This window comes from Lampris incognitus, chromosome 3 (assembly GCF_029633865.1).
Source record: "Lampris incognitus isolate fLamInc1 chromosome 3, fLamInc1.hap2, whole genome shotgun sequence".
NCBI classification, from domain to species: Eukaryota; Metazoa; Chordata; class Actinopteri; order Lampriformes; family Lampridae; genus Lampris; species Lampris incognitus.
The window spans coordinates 113,348,363-113,374,851 of NC_079213.1; the positions used below are offsets into that span (position 1 = coordinate 113,348,363).

Sequence of the window (26,489 nt, forward strand, 5' to 3'; positions counted from 1 at the left end):
AACGTCCCTCTCAAGTCGTGACTGAGTGAGTGACCACAATTTGCGGCGCATAGCCCATGGTGGCAGCTGTGCGCACGCCATGGGAAAAATGATGTACCATAATGCCCCTTTTTTGAGAGCGAGAACGAAAGCACTCAGTCTAGCTAAGCCTTTATGGTTACCAAACCGTGACGTTTTAAAGCGCGGTTAATCGCTGCATCCCTAGCCATGTCATGGGATATGCTACTTCAGTACACTTCAAAAACAAATATTACTGGGACCACTACAGAAAACTGCACATGAACATTTAGTACCCAGGAATTCACATTATAGACACTGACTATCCCTGTAACAAATTGGCCACAATTTTCGAACATTGACCATACACGGTCCAACCATGTACCAGATTTTGGCCTAGTCTTTTTTTTTCTATTCCCTTTCCCTGGTAGTTTCAGATTACCCCAGATTACCCGTAAGACAAGATGATGCTTAATGTAGTTGTGTTTCCAACTAAAGTAAAGGTACACATACTGAAGTAATGTAACATTCAAGTCTTGCACCACTGCCTTGGCGGGAATCATCAGCCCTTTAATTTTTTTGCCCGGATCCTGTCACATTCTTGCACCTGGCTTGTGAGGCATGACGAGCCTAAACCTTGCTAAATCTCTCTCCATTTTTGTTGTAGTGAAGACCTGACCACTAAAGTGCTGGGGGTTCCAAGTGACCTAAAACCCAACGGGCCCACATGTAGTGTCTGTTCTTCCCATGTGTGATGTGTACCGAGCCAGAAGATCCCATTGTGAATGAAGAGTGAGCAGCTTGTAATCTTCTTTTTTCCTCCACTTCAGGGCTCTTGTTTGGAGCCCATTAAGTTCACTTCAGACCATTCAAGGCTCAAGTGCCTGGTAATTGCACATGGCACTTAATCTTGGCAGCCCTCAGACAGTTAGGAGGTTGAATCCCTTTGTGGAGTGAATTCTATCAGGAGTCCCCCTTACACAATCACACACACCATGTTCTCAGCCTATTCTCCACTGTTCCATATAGACGAGGGAAATGTTGGTCTGTCTTAATCAACTTGTATAAACTGTTTAAGGAAACCGTCTTGATACAGCTGACTGGTCGGCTCTGTCAGAGCTATTTCAGTGGTTGCTGAAAAGAAGCATGGGAAGTTTCCGGTTGTTGGTGGAAGAGTCCTGCTTAAGCCAGGAAAATGTGGTGGTGGGGGTCTGGAGATGTTGTGAAATGTAAGTTAGTAGTTGATGGAGAACTGAAGAAATTGGTGAAAGGGTTTAAGTTTTGCAGTTTATATGGAAGACTTGTGATAAATTTGACCTTAAACAAGCTGACTTAAGTATTGAACAGAACCCCATACATAACTGTGTGGTGTAGCACTATAATGTCTCCTACTTCATTTAATTGTGTACCTCGTGTCATGACAATAAAGTTGACCTTAACCTCAACCTTGATAACCCTGACGCTTTCCCAATGAGAGGAGTCAGTCATAATCTGGGGAAGGTTTACTCCAAAAACAGATTTCTCCTGTTTCCACCTGCTTTTAAACTAAGGTATGCGCCACTGCAAGTATCGGTTAATTGGCTGATACCAGGCTAAAACTGAGTATCGGGTTTCAGAGATTTTAAGACTAATATCTGATACTAGATGGTGGTGCGAATTCACATTTGCAGCAGCCTCAACCAGTACCAGTGTGGGAAGATGGCGGCACAAATTCACATTCCCAGCAGCCTCACCCAGTACCGTCCATGCAGTGTCTTTGTCTACATCTGTGTCTAAGTTTGTGTCTTTGTTTGATGGCTGGCAGAGCTTGGTCTGCTTGTCCTGTGGGCCCAGGGACCACAGCCCTTCCCAGAGCTGTGCCCAAGGAGGAAACACCGAGGGTGGTCTGACAGGACGTAGAACCGGGGCAGGCTAAGCTAACTACTAGCCCATGCAGACTGACAGTTCTGATAACACCGAGGGCAGTCTGGCAGCAGCCTCGCCTGGCGTTGACTGTGGTTTTTGGTGTCGTCATGTGGAGTGGGGGAGGTGTGTCAAGGATGTCTGGCTGGGAGAGCTGGCATTGGGTCTGCTGAGGGAGCCTGGTCTGCTGCGTCTGGTGGGCCCAAGGACCACAGAGCTGCGCTCGAAGAGGAAACACCGAGGGCGGTCTGACAGGACGCGGAAGCGGGGCAGGCTAAGCTAACTGCTAGCCCATGCAGCCCGGCAGTTCCAACAGTCATCCTGGCTGGCGTTCGCTCTCTTGGACAGTGATTTTTTTTGTTTTTTTGTTGATTAGATTGGGTATTTGTGTTAGTTTGGATATATGTGTTCTTGTAGTTCTTGTAGTTTTTGGATATGTGATTTTGTCTTTGTGTTGCACTGCTGTGGACTGGGGGAAACAATATTTCATTTCATGTACGCAAGTACATGAAAAGCAGTTAGTAACATGCCATAAATAATAGGAAAATGGCTTTTATTTTTCCAATACTGTATTTTGGCACATGGAAGCCTGAATTTTTTTACTGGTGGAAAAAAAAACAGATTCTGTCGGGTATTTTGCACTGTTCAGCAAAAGTAATAGATCAGATCAGGACTTGGTGTCAGCCAATAATTAAAGGTTCATACTCTGAGTCAGTACCTGCAATGAAAGAGTGATGGGTGCATCCATATTTAAAACCATTACAATACGAGTGTGCATTGGAAACCTGCTCTTTCTTAATCTTTTGTTTTAAATAAGTGGCTTTTTTGAAATGAAGTGAATACAGGGTGAGATGGTTAGAAATGGAATCAGTTTTTGCTCCCAAGTGAAAAAAAGTACAACGTATTAATCTTTTTGGAAAATACCAACAACTTTGACATGTGGCACCAGTGGTAACATGGAGAAAAGTTCCTCATGTATATGTTATTTAGGTAATGCAGAAGATATAGACATATCACTGCACAGGAATACAGAAAACTCTTTAAGCTCTGTGAATTAGTGCAGCAGCATGTTACAGTGGGTAATCCATCCATCCATGATCCAAACCACTTATCCTGCTCCCAGGGTCACAGGGATGCTGGAGTCTATCTCAGCAGTCATTGGGCAGCAGGCGGGGAGACACCCTGGACAGGCCGCCAGGCCATCACAGACCTACTCACACGCACACATTCACACCTAGAGACAATTTTAGTATGGACGATTCATGACTAGCACGGTCGCCTCACAAGAAGGCCCTGGGTTCGAACCCCGGGGTTGTCCAACCTTGGGGGTTGTCCCGGATCATCCTCGGTGTGGAGTTTGCATGTTCTCCCTGTGTCTGCGTGGGTTTCCTCCGGGTGCTCTGGTTTCCTCCCACAGGCCAAAGACAGTGGGTAATGTTGCTACATAATATAGCAATTCGTGGTTGAAGTATGATGCAAATTCATGGAATAAGCTCTGTCTTGTGGGGCAAGGACATAGTTCCTGAGGTTTAAAGAGGTACCTTCATGCTGTTTCTGAGCACAGTTTTAACATGGGTGGTTTGAATTACTACCGAAAGGTAGGTATGGTTTTATGATTTCATAGCTATTGGCTACTGAAATTCAGGGTGGTCGTGTGGGTGTAGCTGTGTGGGCTAAACACTGGGGCTAAACCGCTTGCCATAGAAAAATGAGAAATTCACTGCACTGTCGTCACTTTAGCGACGAGACCACCGACAGCAGCTTTGAGGTCGAGGATGTGGAAGTGGAAGACGATTCCTCTGTCTCAGTGAAAGTTGACTACTCGCCTCACGAATATGTTGCTCAGCCAATACAGCCGTATTCCTTCTAGCCAAATGGGAGCATCTTCACTTTTATAGCGTCCCGCTACGGACACGCCCTCTATGCTAATGGTAATGGTAATTCATGACACGGCAAGTTACCACATTTTCGCCAACCGGAAATATGATTTCGACCGCCGATATCTCTCGTCTGGCCATAAATGTGATTTTTTTTTTTTTAGGGCTACCATTTGTCTCGTCGATCACACCCACACTCCTTACATCGATTAACAACAGGACAAGTCAGGTTTTGATGCAAGTATCTCTTTAAGCATCACACAAAGACAAAAATTAGGAAACTTTCTGTCTGCGTGTCCTTCCGGTGGGGTGGGGGGTGAATGGTAGTTTATTGGCTGGGCGCTGTGTAAATAATGGGCAGTAGTGATGGGTGGGTGGCTGCTTAATGAGACACGAAACAAATAATGAACAACTTTGGCGTAAATATTTACATAAATGTTGGCTTCCCGCCTGAACACATAAATATGTAGCCATGTAGGGTCGAGTCAGCAGTGGAATTGTCACTGTTATTGCAAGATAAAACTATATTTGCATGACAAGTGTAGCACGCACACTGCACACCACATCAGTTGTAATGTGGTGTGCAATTTTACAGCTGTTTTTTACTGACTGCTGATGTGTTTCTGTTGGTGCTATTCTTGTGATGATGATAATGAGATGAAGTCAGAATACATTTTTATACATGAGGGACTGCAGTATCCTTTAACTGGTGTTGCTGACTTTCACGGCATCTAAATGTTTGTCTCTCTCTTTCCCTCTTCTTTCTTTTCTCACTCCGTCCTTCTGTTTGTGTGTATGTGTGTGTCTGTTTGTTTCTCTCTCTCTCTCTCTCTCTCTCTCTCTCTCTCTCTCTCTCTCTCTCTCTCTCTCTCTCTCTCTCTCTCCAGGACCCCAGAGCAGTGCCCCAGTGTGGTTTCTCTCCTGTCAGAGAGCTACAACCCCCATGTGCGTTGTGGGGCAGCCATGGCTCTGGGTATCTGCTGTGCTGGGACAGGAAACAAGGCAAGCACTTTCCTCTGAGTTGGACAATATAAAAATCAAACCATTCCCCACTTCTTGCTCTAATTCCACACATGAACCACCAAGCCAAAACCCTCATGGATCAGCGCCACTCAGGTCTATTAGCCAACTCCCTCTAAAATCAGAAACTCTTTGTTTGAATCAAAACCAGTGTCCGCTTTTCATATTAACTGGAATTTGACTAGCTGTGTTGTTGGTAACTGTCAAGTGAAGTCACTTTTATTTGTATAGCCCAATATCACAAATTACAAATTTGCCTCACGGGGCTTTACAGCAGTACAACATCCAGTCCTTAGACCCTCACATCGGATAAGGAACAACTCCCTAAGAAAAACACTTCAGTGGCGGGGAAAAAAAGGAAGAAACCTCAGGGAGAGCAACAGAATTTACAGATTACAACATTGAAAGAGGATTACAGAATTATAATGGATTTATAAGATATATAAAGAATGTGATGAGGGTACTAATCAGCATCGAGATGCCACTAGAATAGCCTAGAACCTGAGCCACGCGACCACCATCACCATGTAGACCTGGCAGGAGAACAGACTACACATGCACCCAGGGGAGACGCACATCGCACCATTCACATACACGGGGGAAGAGACAGGAAAAGGCATTAGTCACACAGGCGACAGAGAAGTGTTAAGGACATGACAGAGCGAGAGAGACAGAAATAGATTGATAGAGAGAGAGAGAACGTTGCAATAATCTGTAATCTCATTGACTGGACAGTGCTTAGTAAATTCTATGAGACAGAAAACGACCCACTGTGCAGTACAGGCCATGAAGTACTCAAAGGCAACTAATTGTAGGTTAAGGCAAAAAGATGAGTTTTAAGTTTGAATTCAAAGGACTCAACAGACTCTGATTGTCTGATGGCAGCAGGCAGGTTATTCCATAAGAACAGGGCCTGTTAGGAAAAAGCCCTGCTGCCTGCTGACTTCTTTTTAACTTTGTGTGCACACAGAAGCCCTGCATTTTGAGAGCAGCGCGCTCAAGATAGAATATATGGTTTAAGGAGATCAGATGGGTGTGATGGGGCAAGCCCATTTAGCATTTTACAAGTCAGCACCTTGACGTCTGATCTAACATGGATAGGAAGCCAGTGAAGGGAGGCAAGAATTGGTGTATATTGTCAGATTTTCTAGTTTTAGCTAGGATTTAGCTGCAGCATTTTGAACCATCTGAACACTTGTCGTACTAGCACGTGGCAGACCTGAAAACAGAACATTAGTGTAATTAAGTCTGGAAGAAACGAATGTATGTCTTTGCATCAGCCTTGGACAGGGAAGACTGAATTTTAGCTATATTACATAAGTGAAAAAGGCAGTCTTGGGAATTTTTTTTTGATGTGCTTATTAAAAGAAAGGCTGGGATAAAATGCAACACCAACATTTTTGGCTGCCACACTTTGTGAAATCAGAGTTGTCGCACGTTACCGTTACTTCATCAAATTGGTCTGAGTCTGGCAAGCCCAACGACCAGAATCTTAGTTTTGTCTATATTTAAAAGCAGGAAATTTAGTGACATCCAATTCTTCACAGCAGCCAAGCAGGCCTCTAAATTAGTAATTTGAGTACGATCATCAGCCCTCATAGGCACATACAGCTGAGTATCATCCGCATAGCAATGGAAATTTATTCCATGACTGTGTATACGTATATAATTTGGCCAACAGGCGAAATATAGAGAGAAAAGTAGAGGGCCAGAAACCAGGCCCTGAGGTAGATCTTATTTTACATCAGAGAATATAGCGGACACATTGTGTTCTTTCAGATAAGTAGGACTTAAGCTAAGAGAGCTAGACCAGTGACACCAAAATTGCCAATTATTCTGTCTTAATAGTATACAGTAATCAGTGGTGTCAAAGGCTGTAATCAGTGGTGTCAAAGGCTATACCGAGGTCCATTAATAGAATCACACAGGTGGATCAGAATCAATAGAAAGTAGATCATTTATTATTATGGTTAGAGCTGTTTCAGTGGAGTGACAGGCCCTGGATCGAGGTGCGGTTTGTTAAGTAGACGTTTGACCACAGCTGTCTTAAAACTGCTTGGGACAATGCCAGTAGTAAGTGATAATTTAACAATGTCTAGCATTTTAGGCCCCAGAAAACACCAGAGGGCTTTGAAAAGGTTTTCTGGTAAACGCTCAAGTTGGCAAATAGTTGGTTTAGAAGCTGACACGAGCGTAGTCAAAGTATCAAGAGAGCTCGTCTCAAAAACTATAATAAGAGGGAGAATCAGTGACTCATTGTATAGATATGAATTTGGTAAGACAGGATCTGCAGGAGTAGCTGGAGTTGAAGAACTAATTTTGTTTCTGGTCTCATCAACCTTGTTGCAGAAAAAGTCCAGAAACTCATGGGCCGTGAAATGCGAGCAGCTAATAGACGGCTGCTTTTTAGTATATTTAGCTATAGTGTCAAAGAGAAATCTAGGATTATGTTTATTGTTTAGCGAGAGAGATATGATGCTTTCACAGCAGACAAAGCATGCTTGTATTTTAATAAACATTCGTGCCGAGATTGGTAAATAACTACCCATTTTGATTTTTGGACTTTTTGTCTCCTGCAGCCCCACATAAGTGTACGTATCTCTTCGTTAAACCAGGGTGTAGACCTCTTTAGTCGCCTAGCTCTTAGGGCCGTGCAATATGACCAAAATCTCATATCACAATCTAGGCAAGGCTCAGCGTTTTTGGTTTTTACCGATTTTCACCGAAAAATACCCAGATTTTTAAACTGATTTTCACCCGGATTTTATGTTTCGACAGATCCAAAAGTTGTTCCTGTTCGTGTGAGGTTATGTAACAGTGTCCTCTTGTGGCGAAATTCGGCATGCTGGATGGCTTTGAAAAATAATAACCGAAAACGCTGAGCTTTGAATATAGGTCATTCATATCACGATAACGATACCTATCATGATATAGCACATTTTCTGTAAATTCAATGAATAAATAGTTTACGTAAAATGAGGCCTATTTCTTAATTACATTTTGAATTATATACTCGACAAATAAAAGGTACTTACTCATATTTGATTATTTTTCTTCTTTTATTTAGAACCTTTGTGCAAATGTTCAATTAAGCATATAACAAAATGTAAAATATTGATGTAAATTGGGGCCACGTCTTTGCAGATGTAAATTGCAGTCGTTCTCTCCTTCCATCTTTGTGATTCTTTGACATATGGTATGCTGCGGGCAAAAGCCTCTTGCAAAGTCTGAGTCTGGGGTTTGTTTTCAGCTCTCAACTGTGCTTTTGCGGCTCTCGTCTGTAGACTCTCCGTACTGTTTGACACGATTTTTGCGTAGGTGGTAAAAGAGGCTACTGGTGTTTGAGTCTGTTGTGGGGACCGGCATGCAGCGTATTTTGAAAAATACGGTTTTCTGGTCTGTGTCAAACTTTTCATTCCCAAACCATGTCCATACGATAGAAGTGGCCCCTCTTTTAGGTACAAGCTCCTCGTTTTGTCCTGGCTGGTCGGAGTCCTTTTGTTCGGAATTACCCCGTTCTGTGTTGTGTTCACCAACCTCCATGTTTGTTTGTATTGCCTTCATGCAAATTTCCTGCCTGCGTCCGTGCTGTGCAAAGAGTGAAAAGGATCACATATTGCTGTAAAGAGTATGATTTGCGACACAACGAAATAAACGATAGAGCTTAATATGAAACGATAGACATTTTCTGTCATCACATGATATATATGGTCATATCGCACAGCCCTACTAGCTCTGGTAGTGAGAGGTGCAACTGAATGAAGGAGACCACATTTAAGGGCCACATTTAGGTCACTAGTGAAATTTTTAATAGAGTGTCTCTACAGAGAAAGGAGCCAAGACTTCAGGCAGCTGCTGGCCAAATGCAGCTACAGTGGACAGTCCAGTATGGCAAGTGGCAATTACATCTGTGCCGACATTAACAGCACAGGTCAGCGATGCTTCAAATTTAATGAGAAAATGATCTGACACAGCGGATGTGGCTGGTAAGACAATCAGATCAGAAACCGCTATCTCTTTAGATAAAACCAAATCAAGGGTGTTACCACTGCAATGAGCCGGCTCCGGAACAAACCGAGTGAACCCAAAAGTATCGACAAGTGCCAGAAAGGCTTTACTTACAGGATCAGCAGCCTTATTCAGACGAATATTGAATGAGTAACAAGACATGCTATCAATAGATGAATGACATATTAATTGGAATTAGACACCTTGTATTATTAGTTGACAATTTTGAAGATCTACGCTTTGGACGGTAAGTGTTCACACTCTTGATAACATCCGTCAACTGTCGCCATTTTAGAATGCTTTGATTGCAACTATTCCCCAGTCCTCTGTGAACGGTACACATGGGCAATGTAACTCAAGTTAATGGTCACGGCAATTTGCATATGAAACCAGTAGTTTTCGGTCGTTATGTCACTGCATTGTTTATAAGGGTTGGGATACCCGATGAAACATTTCTCTCGGTAAACGTGTCCAGATGAACTGATTCACCTTTCTGTGATTTCTTTACCTGGATTATTGAGCATGCATGAAGACATTTCGTCCCCCATGTTTAAAAGAAATGAGCCATGTTTTACTGTTAGCAAATGAGATGTTCTACTCCCCATTCATATTAACTGCATATTTGGATCCACACTGAAATTCAGACCAATTTCACAGAGGCTGTGGACTTGGATTTGGTAATTAAGTGGTCTAGGTTTGCTCACAGTCACTAGCTCACCAGCTGTACCTGGTCCTTTAGATTTGGCTCATTGCATCCTGTGGAAGGCGAGACGGGAGATGAGGATTGTGCCAGTCTTCAAGTTGTCTAATGATGTTGGCTGATGGCCCGCCTCGAGTGGTGGAACCCATAACAGTCAAGGCTCATTACTCTCCAGGCCCCAGAGCACAGTTTTGGACCAAGTCCGGCTGAGTTAGGCAGTGAAGATGAGATCCGAAAGGGTTTCAGCACCGTTTATCCACACCCAGATCCGTAGGACATTAGCCCCATAAGGCAGACAGGAATGAGGCTATGGCAAGAGAAATGGGTCAGCCATTACAGGAGGTCCATATAGCCAGTCATTTATACACCTGGAGCTTTGGATATTTTTATCGGGCTAGTGCTGCTGTTCTTTTCTGCTGTGCTTTTCAGTAAAACTGCAGAAGGATGTTTGAACTAGACTGCGATTTATCAAAACATAGAGATTTGATTCAGATTCAGTTTTCTGAATATGTATTAAAATAGTCTGTGGAAGGGTAATGTGCGCTCCGCTCCACTCCATTTGTTTATGGAAATTTTGAGCCAGCCATTCTGACTTCACAATAAAAACCAGTGTGAATGGCTCAGACCAGTTCACAAGTGCTGCCCTCACAAAAGAAAAAAAACAGGCCTAACTTCATGCAGAAGAAGGTCTGGAGTACTGGTGTTGTGCTTGAACCTGCCTTTCTGATTGAGCCTGACAGTAAATACCCCCAATTAGAACTCCCTGACAACCAATCAGGAAGAGGAAGTGGTTGGCTGCCGTTTTTTCAGCGCTCAGAAGATACCATCTTGGTCCTCTGCTGTGTCGGCCCGCTAAGCTGACATGGTTTATTTTCCCTCCCGTGTCCGCCTCCTCGTTTGTTTCTCTTTCACTGGTGGAGCGGACGCCTCCTCTTTGCAAGGCTGGCAGTGATGGGTTCTCGTTACAAACGTGAAGCAGCTGAGAACAGAGAGAAGGGAGGTGCTCCTGGAAAGCCTCCCAATTCAAAGAGACCACATGAGGAAACCTGCCTTGAACGATCTTCCCACAGGAGACTAAAACACAAAAGACGGCCTCGAAGGTGGTGCCATTCTGTAAACCCTCATGTTGTGACAGTCTTGAGACCTTCGTGATTCACTCCATTCCTTTCTTATAAACCGCTGGTCTATCAGTGAGGCTTGATAGGCCTGGCTTTATTTCATATTGGGCAAACCACATCTGTGTATTGTCAGTAAGGCTTTGGCTTCCTCCTTCCTGCCAGCATTTATACACCTTTGATAAAGATCTGTATTCATCATAGAACTCATATTTTACCCTCAGCCCACTCATCCCTGGACAGTATGTTCCAGTGTCAGATGCCTAGGCTTAAGCCCTCTGTCAAAGCTTTAGTCTGAATCCTAAATCGAGCTCTAATCTAAACACAGGAGCAAGCAGCCCTGTTTATCCCCCTCTCACCTTTAGAGACTTCAAGCTTATCCTTAAAACATGGAGGAATCAACTGACTAAATACAACAGCCTTCTATTCATCAGTCAAATGTTTTTAAATGCTAAATCATGAATTAAACAGAATTCAAATAGGCTTAAGGAGGAATTGCAGTGACTCGAAACATTTTACATAATCGTGTTATTATCAACAGAACTATGTTTAAGAGTTGCCCATCTGCACATTCATGTACCAACACATATGCATGCACACATGTATTATACACACACACACACCTATGTATATATCTGAAATATATCTATTATATCTATGTATAAGATTAAAACTGGTTCCATTTAAATTTGTTTTCATTTTAAACGGGTTTCATCGGATTTTTATGTATGAAATGTGTCATGAAATATTGTACCCTCTCTCTCTCTTTCACTCGCCCTCCCTCCCTCTCCACAGGAGGCAATCAACCTGCTGGAACCGATGACCAATGACCCGGTGAACTACGTGAGACAGGGCGCCCTCATTGCCTCTGCCCTCATTATGATCCAGCAGACCGAAGTCACTTGTCCAAAGGTAGGTGGCGCTTCCCTTCACCCCACCCAAACAAATTGCTGTACCCTGTCTCCGTCCTAACCTGCTCCCCCAGAAATAACCCTGCCCCCTCACTATGTTTTTAGCAATTAGTCGGTATTATATGTACAAGAGCAGGAAGAATCAGTGTGACTAGTGTGAGCTATCAACAAAATAACACACATCACTGTCCCTTAAGACTGGAAAAGGTGTCTGTTGGGGGAGGGCAGGTCACTGACAGGAAAGAAAGAGGTATGACAGAACAGATGAACACGACTATCTAGGGCTCTCCACACGCTTTGTCATGGACCTTTAGGAATGTTCAGACATGTCTGCAGGGGCGATGCTGCAGTAGACCTCAGATTTATTCCAGATTGAGCAAGAGGCACGTTGTGAGGTGGTGAAACTTCAGGAGGTATTACACCCAGGGCTGTGTTTATCCCAGAGCTCCAGTCTGTGTAGTTTCCAGCTCTGCCCTCGAAGTTGTACACAGGCGTCCTCATGTCAGTGTTAATGAGAGCGGCGTGGCCGGACAGCTGTGCACTGTAAAACATGTGCTCTGTGTACAAGTTTAATCTACTCTACTGAATTTTATAATCCTGTAAACTTCCAAAGAAATAAAAGTCTGCAAAAATTGTATTTTTTCCAAGTGAAAATGAAGAATGTCCATGAACAGACTGAGGTTATCTTGAAACAGAATGACTCTTAGCGCTCATTTCCTTTACTGGAGATGAGTGTAAATTAAATGGCTTAAGATGAATATCAATTGAATCTTGAAATGAATGTAAATTGAAAATAATATGCCTGATCGTCATCAAAATCATTTGTTTTGCATTAAATACAGTCTGAAGACTCAGAACTGTAGGAACGACAGTCGTTGTTTGCAGCGTGGGTTTGTGTAGCTCAGTTGGCATGAGTCTTGTTTATGAACGCACTATTACAACCGTCTGCCGCCTGAAATCTGTCTTCATCTTACTTTCATGTCACACATGCTGTGTGTGGAGGCCAGCATTAGCAAGCTTTCTCTGTTTCTCTTCCTGTCTTTTGTTCTCTCTTTCTCCCTACCCTGTGTCTCTTTCTCATTCATTTTCATGCACGCACACACACACACACACACACACACACACACACACACACACACACACACACACCCTCAGGGTCTTTCTAACGGCTGAAGTCATGTCCACTTTTAAGCAGTAGCTGCTTTGATGATGATATTCAGGACTTGACGAGTTCTTGCTGGTGATTGACTTGGGGTTGGGGTTAGTCTGGTTACTGCTGCAGTGTTGGTTAACCTTTTCATTTGATTGTGCTGAGATGTTAAGTTTAATCCTAATTCTTGTTTGTGACCATGCGCCCTTGGTTTTGTAACTAATAAACAGTGCTAGTTAATTAACTGGCATGGTTAGTTGAGCTGGGGGGCACAGTGGGTAGCGAGGTCGCCTCACAGCAAGAAGGTCCTGGGTTCGAGCCCCGGGGTAGTCCAACTTTGGGGGTCGTCCTCTGTGTGGAGTTTGCATGTTCTCCCCGTTTCTGCGTGGCTTTCCTCTGGGGGCTCCGGTTTCCTTCCACAGTCCAAAGACATGTAGGTCAGGTGAATCGGCCGTACTAAATTGTCCCTACGTATGGATGTGTGTATATGTCGGCCCTGTGATAACCTAGCACTTGTCCAGGGTGTCTCCCCACCTGCCTCCCAGTGACTGCTGGGGTAGGCTCCAGCATCCCTGTGACCCTGAGAGCAGGATAAGTGGTTCGGATAATGGATGGATGGAAGAGTTAGTGGAGTTGAGTGTCTAGAGCAGTCATTTCCAAAGACTGGATCACGACCCACAGGTAGGTCGCAGGGGGTTTTATTTGGGTCGCCAAATAGATTTGGTGAAATTTTTTCAAAGAATTAAATCTGAGAGGTGTTCAGGTACCATGGCGGTCTGTTCCGTTGCCGACCAACACAGGGATCACCGGTTCCAGTCTCCGGGTTTTACCTCCGGCTTGGTCGGGCACCCCTACAGACACAATTGTTTGTTTCTGCGGGTGGGAGGCCGGATGTGGGTATGTGTCCTGGTCGCTGCACCAGCACCTCCTCTGGTCGGTTGGGGCACTTATTCAGGGCGGAGGGGGATCTGAGGGAAATAGCGTGATCCTCCCAAACGCTACGTCCCCCTGGCAAAACTCTATACTGTCAGGTGAAAAGAAGCAATTGGTGACTCCACATGTATCGGAGGAGGCATGTGGTAGTCTGCAGCCTTACCCAGATTGGCAGAGGGTGTGGAGCAGAGATCGGGACGGCTCTGAAGAGAGGGGTAATTGGCCAGACACAACTGGGGAGAGACAAAAAAGTGTGGGGGCATCCCCCCCCCAAAAAAAGTAAATAAAGGAATCTGCAGTACATTTTTGAGCCACATGAGGGAGCTTGTTGGAACGATCTACCACACTCCCAGTGGTATTTCTACCACTACCAGAAATGGACTGAACGCTGCACTGGATATGTGCGTTGCACTGTCCTCTTGCACACCGGAGCAAAATGCAAAACTAAAAAGCTAGTGGGCCCACCGATCACATTAGCAAGTTTGAAGTAAAACTAATATACACAACTGGATATTTGGAGTGGGCCTGCGAAGACAATATCCAGGATAAGTAAATGGCACACAATGGGCCTAATGAGATCTGACGTGGAATAGACCTGATATGATTAATGAACAAGAAGCTTTTGATAGTACTGAATGTTTGTATTGTTCTGATACTTATAACACCGACTCTCATTTGAAAGGCTGCCGTACATTCTGTTTTACTGGTGAGAGGAAATAAAAACAATGCGCTAGCCTGTTACCTCTGCCTGAATGCACTTATTTGGTGTCATTTATACAACATTTAACGTGTATATGTTTTTAACAACACGTGCATAAAACGAAGTGATTTATCAAATGTGTATCTCTGAAATGACTGGTTTTCCTAGTCAAGGTGCTATAAGGTGATGTGGAAATGCCAGTAAGAATGGTCAGGATCGTTCATTTATACACATTCGCTCTTGTCACAATTCATAGACGAGACCTGTTGTGGACTGGGTCGGGATGGTTTGTCTTAAAAAGTGGGTCCCCAGAAAGGTTTTGGAAACACTGGTCTAGAGGAAGCTGGACCAATGACCACTGTAGCGAATTCAGAGAGTAGCCAGTTTTGGAAACACTGGTCTAGAGGAAGCTAGACCAATGACCACTGTAGCGAATTCAGAAAGTAGCCAGGAACCGCCACAGCCGAGACGCAAACCCAGGTCTGCTGCACCACAGGTGACCACGTTAACCAGTCGACTAAAGGGTCCGACCTGTTAGCCAAGGCTGGTGAGTCTAGTCATTTGTGATCATTACACTACCCCCCCTACTTCAGGAAGCGCGTCCCCGTACTTCAACATACCACCTTCCTCACACTTCTGGGCACACGTGCTTCCGGTGGCCTCACGGTCTCACCATCATGCTTCTGACACCAATGTAGCGATTTTGGGGGGGCAGCTGGGAATCCGCCGCAGCCAGGATATGTACCCGGGTCGCCTGCACAATGGGTGACTGCGCTAACCAGTCGACTAAAGGGTTTGACCCATTAGCCAACTGGCTAGTGAGTCTAGTCAACCGTGGTCGTTACACTACCCCTCTCCTTCAGGAAGCGCGTCCCCACGCTTCAGCATACCAGCTCCCTTACGCCTCTGGGTGCACGTCAGGGATGGAAATTAGCACCTGCTACATGTCAAATGCGGGTGGATTTGTGTATTGGCGGGTGAATTTGCTCAACCTACCAGCCACGGTGGCGGGTAAAGAAAAGTAGCAATTTGTGACATACTGAATCGTGAATCTGCCTTATTTCCCCCCTATGACCCGCGCTACTCTGCCTCTGATTGGCTAGTACGTGTTGCCATCGTTGGTTAGCCAATCAGAGGCAGAGTATAGAGACGCTTGTCTTGCGAGTCTGCTAATTCACACAGACACTTTCGAGGACGAGGAGAGAGCCAGAAAACACAATGTGGCGTTACATTGCAGGGGTTAAGAGGTCTGCAGAGAAAACATCCCAGGAGGAGACACGGGTTAAAGAGGCGAAGACGAAACGAAAACGTTTTTTTAATGAGAAGTGGAGAATAACTGACAACGGAGACAGAGAGTCCCGTGATTGGTTAGTTTACGAGGAGACAAGCCAGACAATGTTCTGTTCGGCATGTCGTCAACACGCTTCGAATGCCAACAAGAAAGCTAACGGGAGGGGAAGGGGAATGCTGAGAAATGCGACACTGAAACTTCAGAATCTGATTCTGACGAGTAGTTAAAAAAGTAGTAAAACACACGCACAAACTTACAGCCTTTGTGTTCAGCTTGTCCTCTGTAAAGTATGTAAATTTAATTCAGATTCTGTAGAGGGCCTTGGTAAAAATGTATAAATGAGTTCCAAATTTTTATAATTAGTTTTATTGAGACATTTCTTTACTGTGTAAAGCTATAATAGCGTTCCAATTTTGCATTTCTCTTTCACATCACTGTTGTAATAAGGTGCATATTGAACAGGGGGATATACAGTAGTAGAAAAGGTGCAAAATAATGAAATCTGAGGAATAGAGACTTGTGTATGACGACCTTTGATGGATACTATTCAGTTAGCTGTAGAGGAAATTTAACTTTACTTATTGGAAACATAATTTAATTGGACCCATACTGACACAATACCTTCTACTTGTTACAGTCTTGGTTTATGTAATAATAAAGGGAATTTTGGTGGCACTGATATACACTGGTTATTTTTTGACAAATATGTTAAATGTTTTAAAGGTAGTGTACACAATTTTGAAAACCATAGAAGAGTACACTAGATTTTGAAAATAGTATTCTAAGAGTTTAAATATTTAAAATAGCCTATTGCTTGAATATTGTAGATCTTGTTTTATTATTTTTCACATGCAGTTACACACTGCCGGTTAAAACAGGAAAGTGGTTGGTAAAAAAATTGAGTGGCTGGTAGATTTTGGAATCCACCAGCCACAGTGGCAGGTGGATAAAAAAGTTAATTTCCACCCCTGGTGCACGTGCTTCCGATGGCCTCACGGTCTCACCATCCCACTTCTGACACCAATGTAGCGAATTGGGGGGGGGCAGCCGGGAATCCGCTGCAGCCGGGACGCAAACCCGGGTCTAATTAAACAAGCTAATGCTAGCATGCCATTCTCCAGCATGACGCCAAGCATAGTCGGCAGGCCTGCTACACCACTACCTCCAGCTGTGTCTGTAGAAACAACGTTTTTAAAACTTTTAGAAAAAATACTCACAGGTCTCCCTCATCTTCCCACGCTTTGAATAGTTTTGTTAAGGTTTTGGTGTTAACGGTAAGGGAACACAAGAATTACCAGGCTTTTTAGTCCAAAATGTGTACTCAAGATTTTATTGGGACAGCACGTGGAGACACAGGTCTGGCTTTCAACTGTTGTGGTGTTGTCTCTTGACTCAAAAGCATGGCTGTCGAACTGCCCAGTTCAGTGACGCAGAACAGAACCGAAGTAAAGCCATTAGCGCCGTTTTGGCTTTGGGCCTCTAACCGTTATCTCTGTCCTCCTTGGTTTCAGGTGAACCAGTTCAGGCAGCTGTACTCCAAGGTCATCAATGATAAGCACGATGACGTCATGGCCAAGTTCGGCGCAATCTTGGCCCAGGGCATCCTGGATGCAGGTCAGTGGGTCATGCTCATATTCCCAAAAGGTCAACAAGCATTGTGTCCCTCCGTCTTTCATCAAATCACCACTGAGTCCTGACTCTGCAGACACCTGGCCACGTGGGCTGCCGAGGGACGTGTGAGCAGAGGAATCCCCTGTTATATTGTGTATGTGTGTGTGTGTGTGTATGTGTGTGTGTGTTTTAACATAAGCGAAATGCTCGCAAATGCCTCTGGAAGGACATCCCTTGAGTCCTCACTGTTGGGATTCGGTGCCTGAGTGTGTGCGCAGGAGCCTTGAAGGGATCTAAGTTCCTCCGTCCAGCTGAGCACCTCGTGCACCATCTCTCTCTGGTCTCTGGGAGAGATCAGCGGCAGGAGGCTTTGCTCTGCCAGCCGTGTGGCTCAGTGGGGCGGTCCCCCCATGATGACTGTTTGTCTGATCTCCGCTGTATTTGTGTGTCTATGCAGCTGTTTGTGGACACGAGCATGCACAGGGTGTTTGCACGTGTGAGGTCCAGCAGAGCTGCAGATTGTCACACAGGGATCTGTCGAACGCATGCAAACACAGTTGCACTAACACACACGCGCACACACACACACAGCACACACAAACGCACATATCCCCCCAAATGCAGGCAGGAGGAGGAAGCTGTGTGTGCAACAGCACCGAGCCTGGCTGCTGTGTGGACATGCTGCTGAGCAAATACACTATCAGGTGTTGCAATTTACCCAAGTAGAGCTAATCTTGAGTACTGGCACACATGGCATGAGTGTGTGGCTTGGTGTGTGTCTTTTGTCATGTTAGACGTGATTTGAATATTTTTTTTCTCTGAGATAATCTTTAAAAGGTGTTCACAAGGTTTGAAGAATAAATACCATCAATATGAGTAAGAAGCTTATGTGGGGCTAATCTGGAAATGCTGCCTCCATGACAGTCATCCCTGTGTGTGTGTGTGTGTGTGTGTGTGTGTGTGTGTGTGTGTGTGTGTGTGTGTGTGTGTATATGTATGTATGTGTGTGTATATATATATATATATATATATATATATATATATCTTGCTTTTCTGTTCTTCACACATGCTTTAAAATTGACAACATGTAGATGTTATTTCACAGAACAAAACACTGTTGTGTTGACCACAGACCTCATTTGTTGGAAAAGTAATGGGCGAAGAGAAACGGCAGAGCTCATTAATGGTCCATATTCTGGTTTTAGGACTCAACCGGACCCCTTTGGTGGCAAACTGAACTGAATTCAAGACCCCCCCCCCCCTCAGCCCGACCCTCACTAAATACACTGACCCCCATAAAATCCTGTCGAGATTACCAGGCAAGGGGGTGTGGTGGTCTATTCTGTTGCCTACCAGCATGAGGATTGGCGGTTTGAGTCCTTGTGTTACCTCAGGCTTGGTTGGCTGTGTCTGCAGGTGGGAAGCCAGATGTGGTTATGTGTCCTGGTCACTGCACTAGTGCCTCCTCTGGTTAGTCGGCGTGTCTGTTTGGGGAGGAGGGGGAACTGGGGTGAATAGCGTGATCCTCCCACGTGCTACGTCCCCGTGGTGAAACTCTTCACTGTCAGGTGAAAAGAAGCAGCTGGTGACTGATTTGAAACAGCGATCTCCATGTTGGTAGGCAACAGAATAGACCACTACACCACCCAGATGCCCCTACATACTATCTCCTCCCTTGCACTCTACTCTCTCCTCCTTTAGTCAAGCGTTCTGGACCTCCTTGTCAGGTTTACAGGAGACCTTGGTGCGCCCAGTTGTGATTCACCTTGGCCAGTAAATCTGTCTGACTGGGAGGGTTTGAAAAGCCTGTTTGCGATGACAAGATAAAGCCTCAAATGACTTGCAGCTAAAGTCTGTGAGTGATGTCATCGAGGAGGGGAAATCAGAGCCATCTGATAATTGTAAAGCTATTGTCTTAGCTGATTTTAGCTTGGAACAGTTTGAACAAGGCTGGGATGAGTTACAGTCAGCTGGGAGGGGTCCTCCCTGTTTTCCTGTTGAAAATGACACTTTCACCTCTGCCCCCACCCCTCCACTCTTCCTCCCACTCCCTCTGTCATCCTCCTCCCTGCTATCGCTCCTGGAGCGGTCAGAGGAGGTCCATTCTCCTATTGTTCTGTACCGAGACCTAGGCCAAGACTCCTCATCACCTCCCAACTGCCAACTCCTGTCACACACACACACACACACACACACACGGCCTCGTGTCTGAATCTACCACTGTGATGTTGTTTATATAATGTTCCCCTCTTTCTTCATATATCTTATTTAAGTGGTTACCCTCAGTTTCTGCAATACTTTAATTATATCATATTTATATCATATTGCAACTCCCAGAGTTCCCTTTGAAACGGATGTGATCCTGAATGCACAAAAAGCATTCACGTGCAGGTCACAGTTTCAGACTGTCGCATATTTTGGTGTGAGACCGGCATAGTACAGTAGTGCTTGAGTGTATTTTGGAGAAAGATTGGTGAATAATGTCTTCTGACACTCTTATATTAAGCAACATCCATCCATCCATCCATGTATCCATTATCTAAAGCGCTTATCCCGCTCTCAGGGTCGTGGGGATGCTGGAGCCTATCCCAGCAGTCATTGGGCGGCAGGCGGGGAGACACCCTGGACAGGCCGCCATTAAGTTGTGGGGAAAATCACTCACTGCAACCCATCCTAGCTGTGATCTGTGTAGGAGCAGTGCGCTGCTGCTTTCATGCTGCGCCCGGGGACCAACTCCAGTTCTTTTCCCATTGCCTTGCTCAGGGGCACAGACAGGAGTATTAACCCTAAGGGCCCTGACACACCAGGTCGCCGGTGAGCGTCTGTGGCCCTAGTTTTTGCGGTGTGTCCCGCACCGTCGGCACTAGTCAGACCCCTGTCGGCAGCTTTTCGGCTGATTCAGCATGTTGAATCGGCGGAGCCCGTTGGTGAGAGAGATCACTCTGATTGGCTGTTCAGCTTAGCGAATCAGTGCAGAACGTAGTCGGCTGTAGTCTTTGTGGTGTGTTCAAGTGCTACTTTTTGGCCCAGACGGCAGGTGACGTGAGGCGACGCAGCAGTCGGCTTTCATCGCCGCTAGACAGTTAGGTGTGTCTGGGCTCTAACATGCATGTTTCTTTTGATGGTGGGGGAAACCGGAGCACCGGGAGAAAACCCAACACAGACATGGGGAGAACATGCCATCTCCACACAGAGGACCCCAAGGTTGGACGACCCCGGGGTTTGAACCCAGAACCTTCTTGCTGTGAGGTGACGGCGCGAACCACTGGGCAACCATGCTGCCCTACTTATCAATCCATATCAAACATTCAGCTGCACTTTCAGTGCCTGTCACTTTCCATTCTGCCTCGGATACAACGGCTTCTTCATCTTCTCTTCCTTTTGCGGCTGGTATGACATATTTCTTGTGGGTGCCATCGCATATGAATACTAAACATGAAATGGCAAAAAATTAGCATATAGAGGAGCAATTCCAGAATGTAGATATGCTGAGGGCTGGTGCACCAAGAGTGCCAGTGGGACAAGTTATCAAATACAGCGCTTTCTATAAAGTCAGGAACCTTATTAGGAGCCTCTGCCCTCCATCTCACACCGTCACTCTCCACATCTTCCTGTTACTTCACATGGAATGATGGAAGGCAGCTGAGAGGTAAGGTAATGATGTGCTTTTTCCCCTGAAACGTCTGCCAGCTTGTAAACACAGCTCCTTCAGATCAGCAGTGGGTTAATACCTGAAGGTACACGCTCACCAGCTGTTTCATAACAGCTTGACTTCCCCGAAGGCTGCGACATAATACCTTTAAAAGAAACTGAACTTCTTTCTGTCTGCCAGCCACAGCAGCTTATATAGCTTCAGTTTTATGTCTGCCATTGTCATTTTGCAAGAAAAAAATGCCTTTATGTAAGAAGAGCACCTCCAGATGAGGATCGGTCACCTGCCGAGGGGGCTGTTAAGTCTTTGACATTCTTTTTTTCTTCCTAATTATTAACTAATCAGTCATCCGTCCATCCATTATCCAAGCCGCTTATCCCAATTGGGATCGTGGGATTCTGGAGCCTATCCCAGCAGTCATTGGGCGGCAGGCGGGGACACACCCTGGACAGACCGCCAGTCCATCAAAGGGCGTGCACACACACACACACACACACACACACACACACACACATTCACACCTAGGAACCCTTTAGTACGGCCAATTCACCTGACCTACATGTCTTTGGACTGTGGGAGGAAACCGGAGCCCCCGGAGGAAACCCACGCAAACACGGGCAGAACATGCAACCTCCACACAGAGGATGACCCGGGACGACCCCCAAGGTCGGACTACCCCGGAGCTCGAACCCAGGACCTTCTTGCTGTGAGGCGACCTCGTTAACCACTGCACCACTGTGCCGCCCACTAATTAATCATCCATCCATCCATCCATCCATTATCCAAACCGCTTATCCTGTTCTCAGGGTTGCGGGGATGCTGGAGCCTATCCCAGCAGTCATTGGGCAGGAGGCGGGGAGACACCCTGGACAGGCCGCCAGTCCATTAACAAAAGTAAAACACCAAATGTGATAACATGTATGAGTACCGTTGGTTGGCAAAGTTTTGACAACTGATCCAATGACTTTCTGAAAAGATATGTGGAAGTTCTCTTGGAACGGCTCAGTGTGATTCTTGCAGAAGGATTTTTTTATTTTTTTGTCCTCCAGCTTGCGTCAAATGCTCCATTCCATTGGAAGTTAGAGGTTCCAAGCTGGTAGTTCCCACTCCCCCCCCCCCTTTTTTTTTTCCTCCCCAGTTGTACCCGGCCAGTTACCCCACTCTTCCGAGCCGTCCTGGTCGCTGCTCCACCCCCTCTGCTGATCCGGGGAGGGCTGCAGACTACTACATGTCTCCTCCCATACATGTGGAGTCACCAGATGCTTCTTTTCACCAGACAGTGAGGAGTTTCACCAGGGGGACGTAGCACGTGGGAGGTATCACGCTGCCCCCCCCCCCCCCCGAAAAGACACCCTGACCAACCAGAAGGAAACACACCAACATCCGGCTTCTCACCCGCAGGCACGGCCAATTGTGTCTGCAGGGACACCCGACCAAGCCGTAGGTAACATGGGGATTTGCTCTGGCAATCCCCATGTTGGTAGGCAACGCAATAGACCGCTGTGCTACCTGGATGCCCAATGCAATGTAGTTCCCACTTTTGAACTAAATCCATTCCATTGCCTCTTTTCATGAAAACAAGGATGCCCACGAAACATTTATGTGGCAAACTTGTGAATTCTACAAGCATCTGTACAGGAGCTACATGGCGATCTAACAAGCCAGCAGTGTGGAAGTTATGCCAGCTCCACTGAACAAATAATATTATAAATGGATGGAAATCACTGCTACATAACGTATGTTAACATAACATCAGAAACCAGAGTAGTTTAGGTTCATGTTGGCTGCCATGTTGTCATGACATGCGGTCTGTTATCTCAGCGAACTCGGGTCTGCGGGATCTTGCCTGAGATTGTTACATGGAATTCCAACTCAAATGACCATTCCTTTGCTCTTTTCCAAGAAAGAGGTCGAATTTTTCCAATTTTCAACTTCAGTGAAATGTAGCATAATAGTTCATTATTCATCATGGCTAAAGTTAAATACAGGAAGCTGTGGACAGCAGATTCCTGGGTTTGATAGATCAGGGGTATTTCCAAATCTCTTTCTGCACTAATTAAAATCCCAGACGGGTGTGAGGAGGGACCAGACGGACTAAAGCCCAGTGACGATGACCTTGTCTGGGTGGTGCTCATCCTGATACGCAACCTACTTCGTCCCCGTCCCCCCACCTTCAGTGACTTCTGCTTGGTTTATTTGGCTTTCATCCGTGTAGCTGTCGTGGTCCATGATTGGACAGGAGAAAGCATCAGGGTGGGGGAGTGATTGAGGAGAATGGCTTTCATCAGGACGGGTCAGGGTCGAGCTGAGTAGCCGATAACAAGCGTCCGGTATGCTAGCGGTCTCTTAGGAGGCCAAGGAAACACTACCAGCTCCTGGAGCTGACCCCGACCTCTGACCTCCCTGTGGAAATGAACAACCAGAAATTAATCAAATCATGATTTATGTTGTTGGTTTAAGTGATTTATCATCTCGACATAGCCAGTTACATTAGCCTGTCTCCATCACGCTACTTTGAGGATTTTGAAGGTGAAAATTGGACGGAAACGGCCAACAAAGAAAAATATTTTAAAAAGGTTTTCACCCTCGCCTGAGAGAGGAATGTTGATGTGGATAAAGAGATTTTGAAATTGAAACATTCCTTGGAATTACTCAGATTGGAAATGAGTCATGTCTGTCCCGGTTTTCTTTTAGATGTTTGCACATGGAGATTGTTTAATCATTTAGAACCAGCAACTGCTGGTCGTCTAAACTTATGGACTCTAAGTTTACTCTACATTTGACTGAAAATATCACTGTTGTAATTCCCTGCCTAATCCCTTCCCTCCCTTCCTCCTTTATCTCCAGGTGGACGTAACGTTACCATCTCTCTACAGTCCAGGACGGGACACACTCACATGCCGTCAGTGGTGGGCCTGCTGGTCTTCACCCAGTTCTGGTTCTGGTTCCCTCTGTCTCACTTCCTGTCGCTAGCCTTCACCCCCACCGCCATCATCGGCCTCAACAAAGACCTCAAGGTAACGTGTCTGTGCACTCACTGAGTTACTGATTGTGTGTGTATGGTATGTAGAACTGCCACACGTTGTGTTGTAGTGTTGTTATTCTGTGTTAAGTACACTGAGAGAGCCATGAAACCAGAGTCACATTCCATGTATGTGCAAACCTACATGGCCAATACACATGATTCTGATTCTGATGTTTCTCTTGGTATCAAACATAGAAGGAATATCGAGGAAATGTGTCTCAATTTGACAGATGCACAATACTGCTGCAAACGGAGTCATATGAATCCCTTTCTGGCAGCCATGCTGTGTTTACACCTCTTATACACACACTGCACACCGCTTGTACCATCCATCATGCTTTGTTCTCACTCCTGGGTTTGAATTCTCATCTGAAGGACATCTGTTGATGCTGTCAGTCTGACTGACACAAAATCAGTAGGACTACACAACACGACCCGACACCTGACCTACATGTTTATTAGCTGACCATCTCTCTCCGTTTTCAGATGCCCAAGGTCCAGTACCGCTCCAACTGTAAGCCCTCCACCTTCGCATATCCTCCGGCCCTGGAGGTCCCCAAAGAGAAGGAGAAGGAGAAGGTGAGAGAACGGGTGCCGAGGTCACGACAGAGGTCGTCACAGAGATGAGATGGTCTCCTCATTTTCTGTTGAGTAGTTGTTCAAACCCATGTGGTTTCATCATGGAGCCTCCTCCTGTTAGCCGTGTTTGAGTCGAGTTCACTTTCTCTCTCGCTGCTTTTGTTTTTCTTTTTGGATGAGGTGTTGGTATGATCCTGAAAATGTTACTATCTCTCTCTCTCTCTCTCTCTCTCTCTCTCTCTCTCTCTCTCTCTCTCTCTCTCTCTCCACCTCTCTCTCTCAGGTATCCACTGCTGTTCTCTCCATCACAGCCAAAGCCAAGAAGAAGGAGAAGGAAAAGAAAGAGAAGGAGGAGGAGAAAATGGAAGTGGTGAGTTCCCAGCAGAACATGGAGGAAACCGTTTTAGATCACAGACTCATTTTTATCATTTTTCATTTATATACAGTTTATAAACAGTTATCCCAATTCTGTGTACAGCCCAGATATCACCCAGCGTCAGTAATATAAAACCTGGTTACCACAGCCCTTCTTCATCCCCATTGCTCTTAGAATTATTTTTTGGTACATCTTTTTGAACTGAATGTTTGTACTTTGCTGGAGTTCATATCCAGACTATTCCACACATTCACCCTCAGCTCGAAACACACACTCGTACGAACACGGTTTGTTTAAATTAAACTTTCCTCTCAAATCATAACCCCCCTCTCTGCTGAAGATGAAGATATCGGGTAAAGAAAATGAGTTTTTTTTCACACTGGCCACCCTGTAACCCTGCAGTGCCGAAGGTTTGTCTCCCCCTTCTGGCAGAGAGAGTAATTACTTCTCTTCTTTCAGTGCTGTCCAACGAGGAAACGCAACACCAATGGTTATCAGTCTGCTCTCGCCATCAGTCGCTTTTTTCTTTTCTTTTCTTTTTTTTTTATTACTTTAATCCGTCCTCTGAACACCGAGTTTGTTTTTTCTCACAGCATCAGAAACTTTTCTCGGGTCCTCCTTCTTTGGTTTTTCCGCCATAGCTTGAAAGCTTTCCAGCAGCAAGCCCTGAAGGCCGGCCCATCGGAGGCGTGCAGACACTTTCGTCACACGGAAGTTCAGCTCTGGCAAAGCAGTCACTGCTGGCTGAGGTAAAATGCATCACTTGAAGCTCGCCGGCGCCGGAATGTCACCCCAGACACCGGGTTTAAACCTCCGGTATACTGCACTGTACTACAGACAGATTTTCCGTGGTGGTGGTAGGCTTAACCCTCGTTGTATGAACTTGTTTTGCAAGGGCTTGAATGTCACAGACAATAATTTGTATCGAGAAGTCCTGCAGGTGACTTATGAAGTCTCGTACTTGGCAGGAAGCCCCGGTTTGTGTCTGGCATTCAGGGACCGCTTTCTTTTCAACTGACACAAGTGGAAATATGTTGTGTTTATGTTGTGTTTGTGCTGCCCCGTCTGTCGGCGACCCATCAGGAGCAACCTCCTCTGTCAGCCACATTCCCACCCGGCAGAGGAGTCTCCCTGAAAAATAACCCCGAGATGGGACCATGTCTATATCTATCGCACACACACACACACACACACCATGTGCCCCTATACTTGTGGGGACCCCTCTTTGACTAAACCCAAGTCCTCGACCTGGAATAGACCCGTCCCTCATGGGGACCCAATTTTGGTCTCCATGAGGATAGAAAAGCTGGTACACACACACACACACACTCCATCAGCAGGTCCTGCCAGCTGGGTTCTGGTATAGCTGTGTGTGTGTGTGTGTTTGATTATCTCCACCTTTCACTGTCTGTGTTGAGAGGTCAACCTGGATTCATCTGACCAGCTCACATCTCAGCTCTGTGGTTTATTTATTTATGATGGCTGGACCGGGGATGGGAAGTTCAGATTTGGTCATTTTTCATGTCCTGGTACAGGTTTGGTCTGAGAGGTTTCCTGGTCCAGGTTTGGTCTGAGAGGTTGTGTTCAGGCCCATTAGGAGAGAACAATATCTCTGCCTTGTGTCTGAAATCCAAAACCTGTG

At 45.5% G+C, this 26,489-nt stretch overlaps 1 protein-coding gene across 1 annotated transcript in view; it reads left to right on the forward strand.

The window, feature by feature from the left end:
- Nucleotides 1–26,489, forward strand: part of psmd1 (proteasome 26S subunit, non-ATPase 1) — an 81,881-nt gene that overhangs the window by 50,520 nt on the left and 4,872 nt on the right. Inside the window, exons 17-22 of the mRNA XM_056277199.1 lie at nt 4,664–4,778; nt 11,415–11,531; nt 17,116–17,218; nt 23,715–23,884; nt 24,379–24,471; nt 24,755–24,841. Coding sequence (XP_056133174.1) covers nt 4,664–4,778; nt 11,415–11,531; nt 17,116–17,218; nt 23,715–23,884; nt 24,379–24,471; nt 24,755–24,841 — 685 coding nt within the window. The remainder of the gene's footprint in view (nt 1–4,663; nt 4,779–11,414; nt 11,532–17,115; nt 17,219–23,714; nt 23,885–24,378; nt 24,472–24,754; nt 24,842–26,489) is intronic.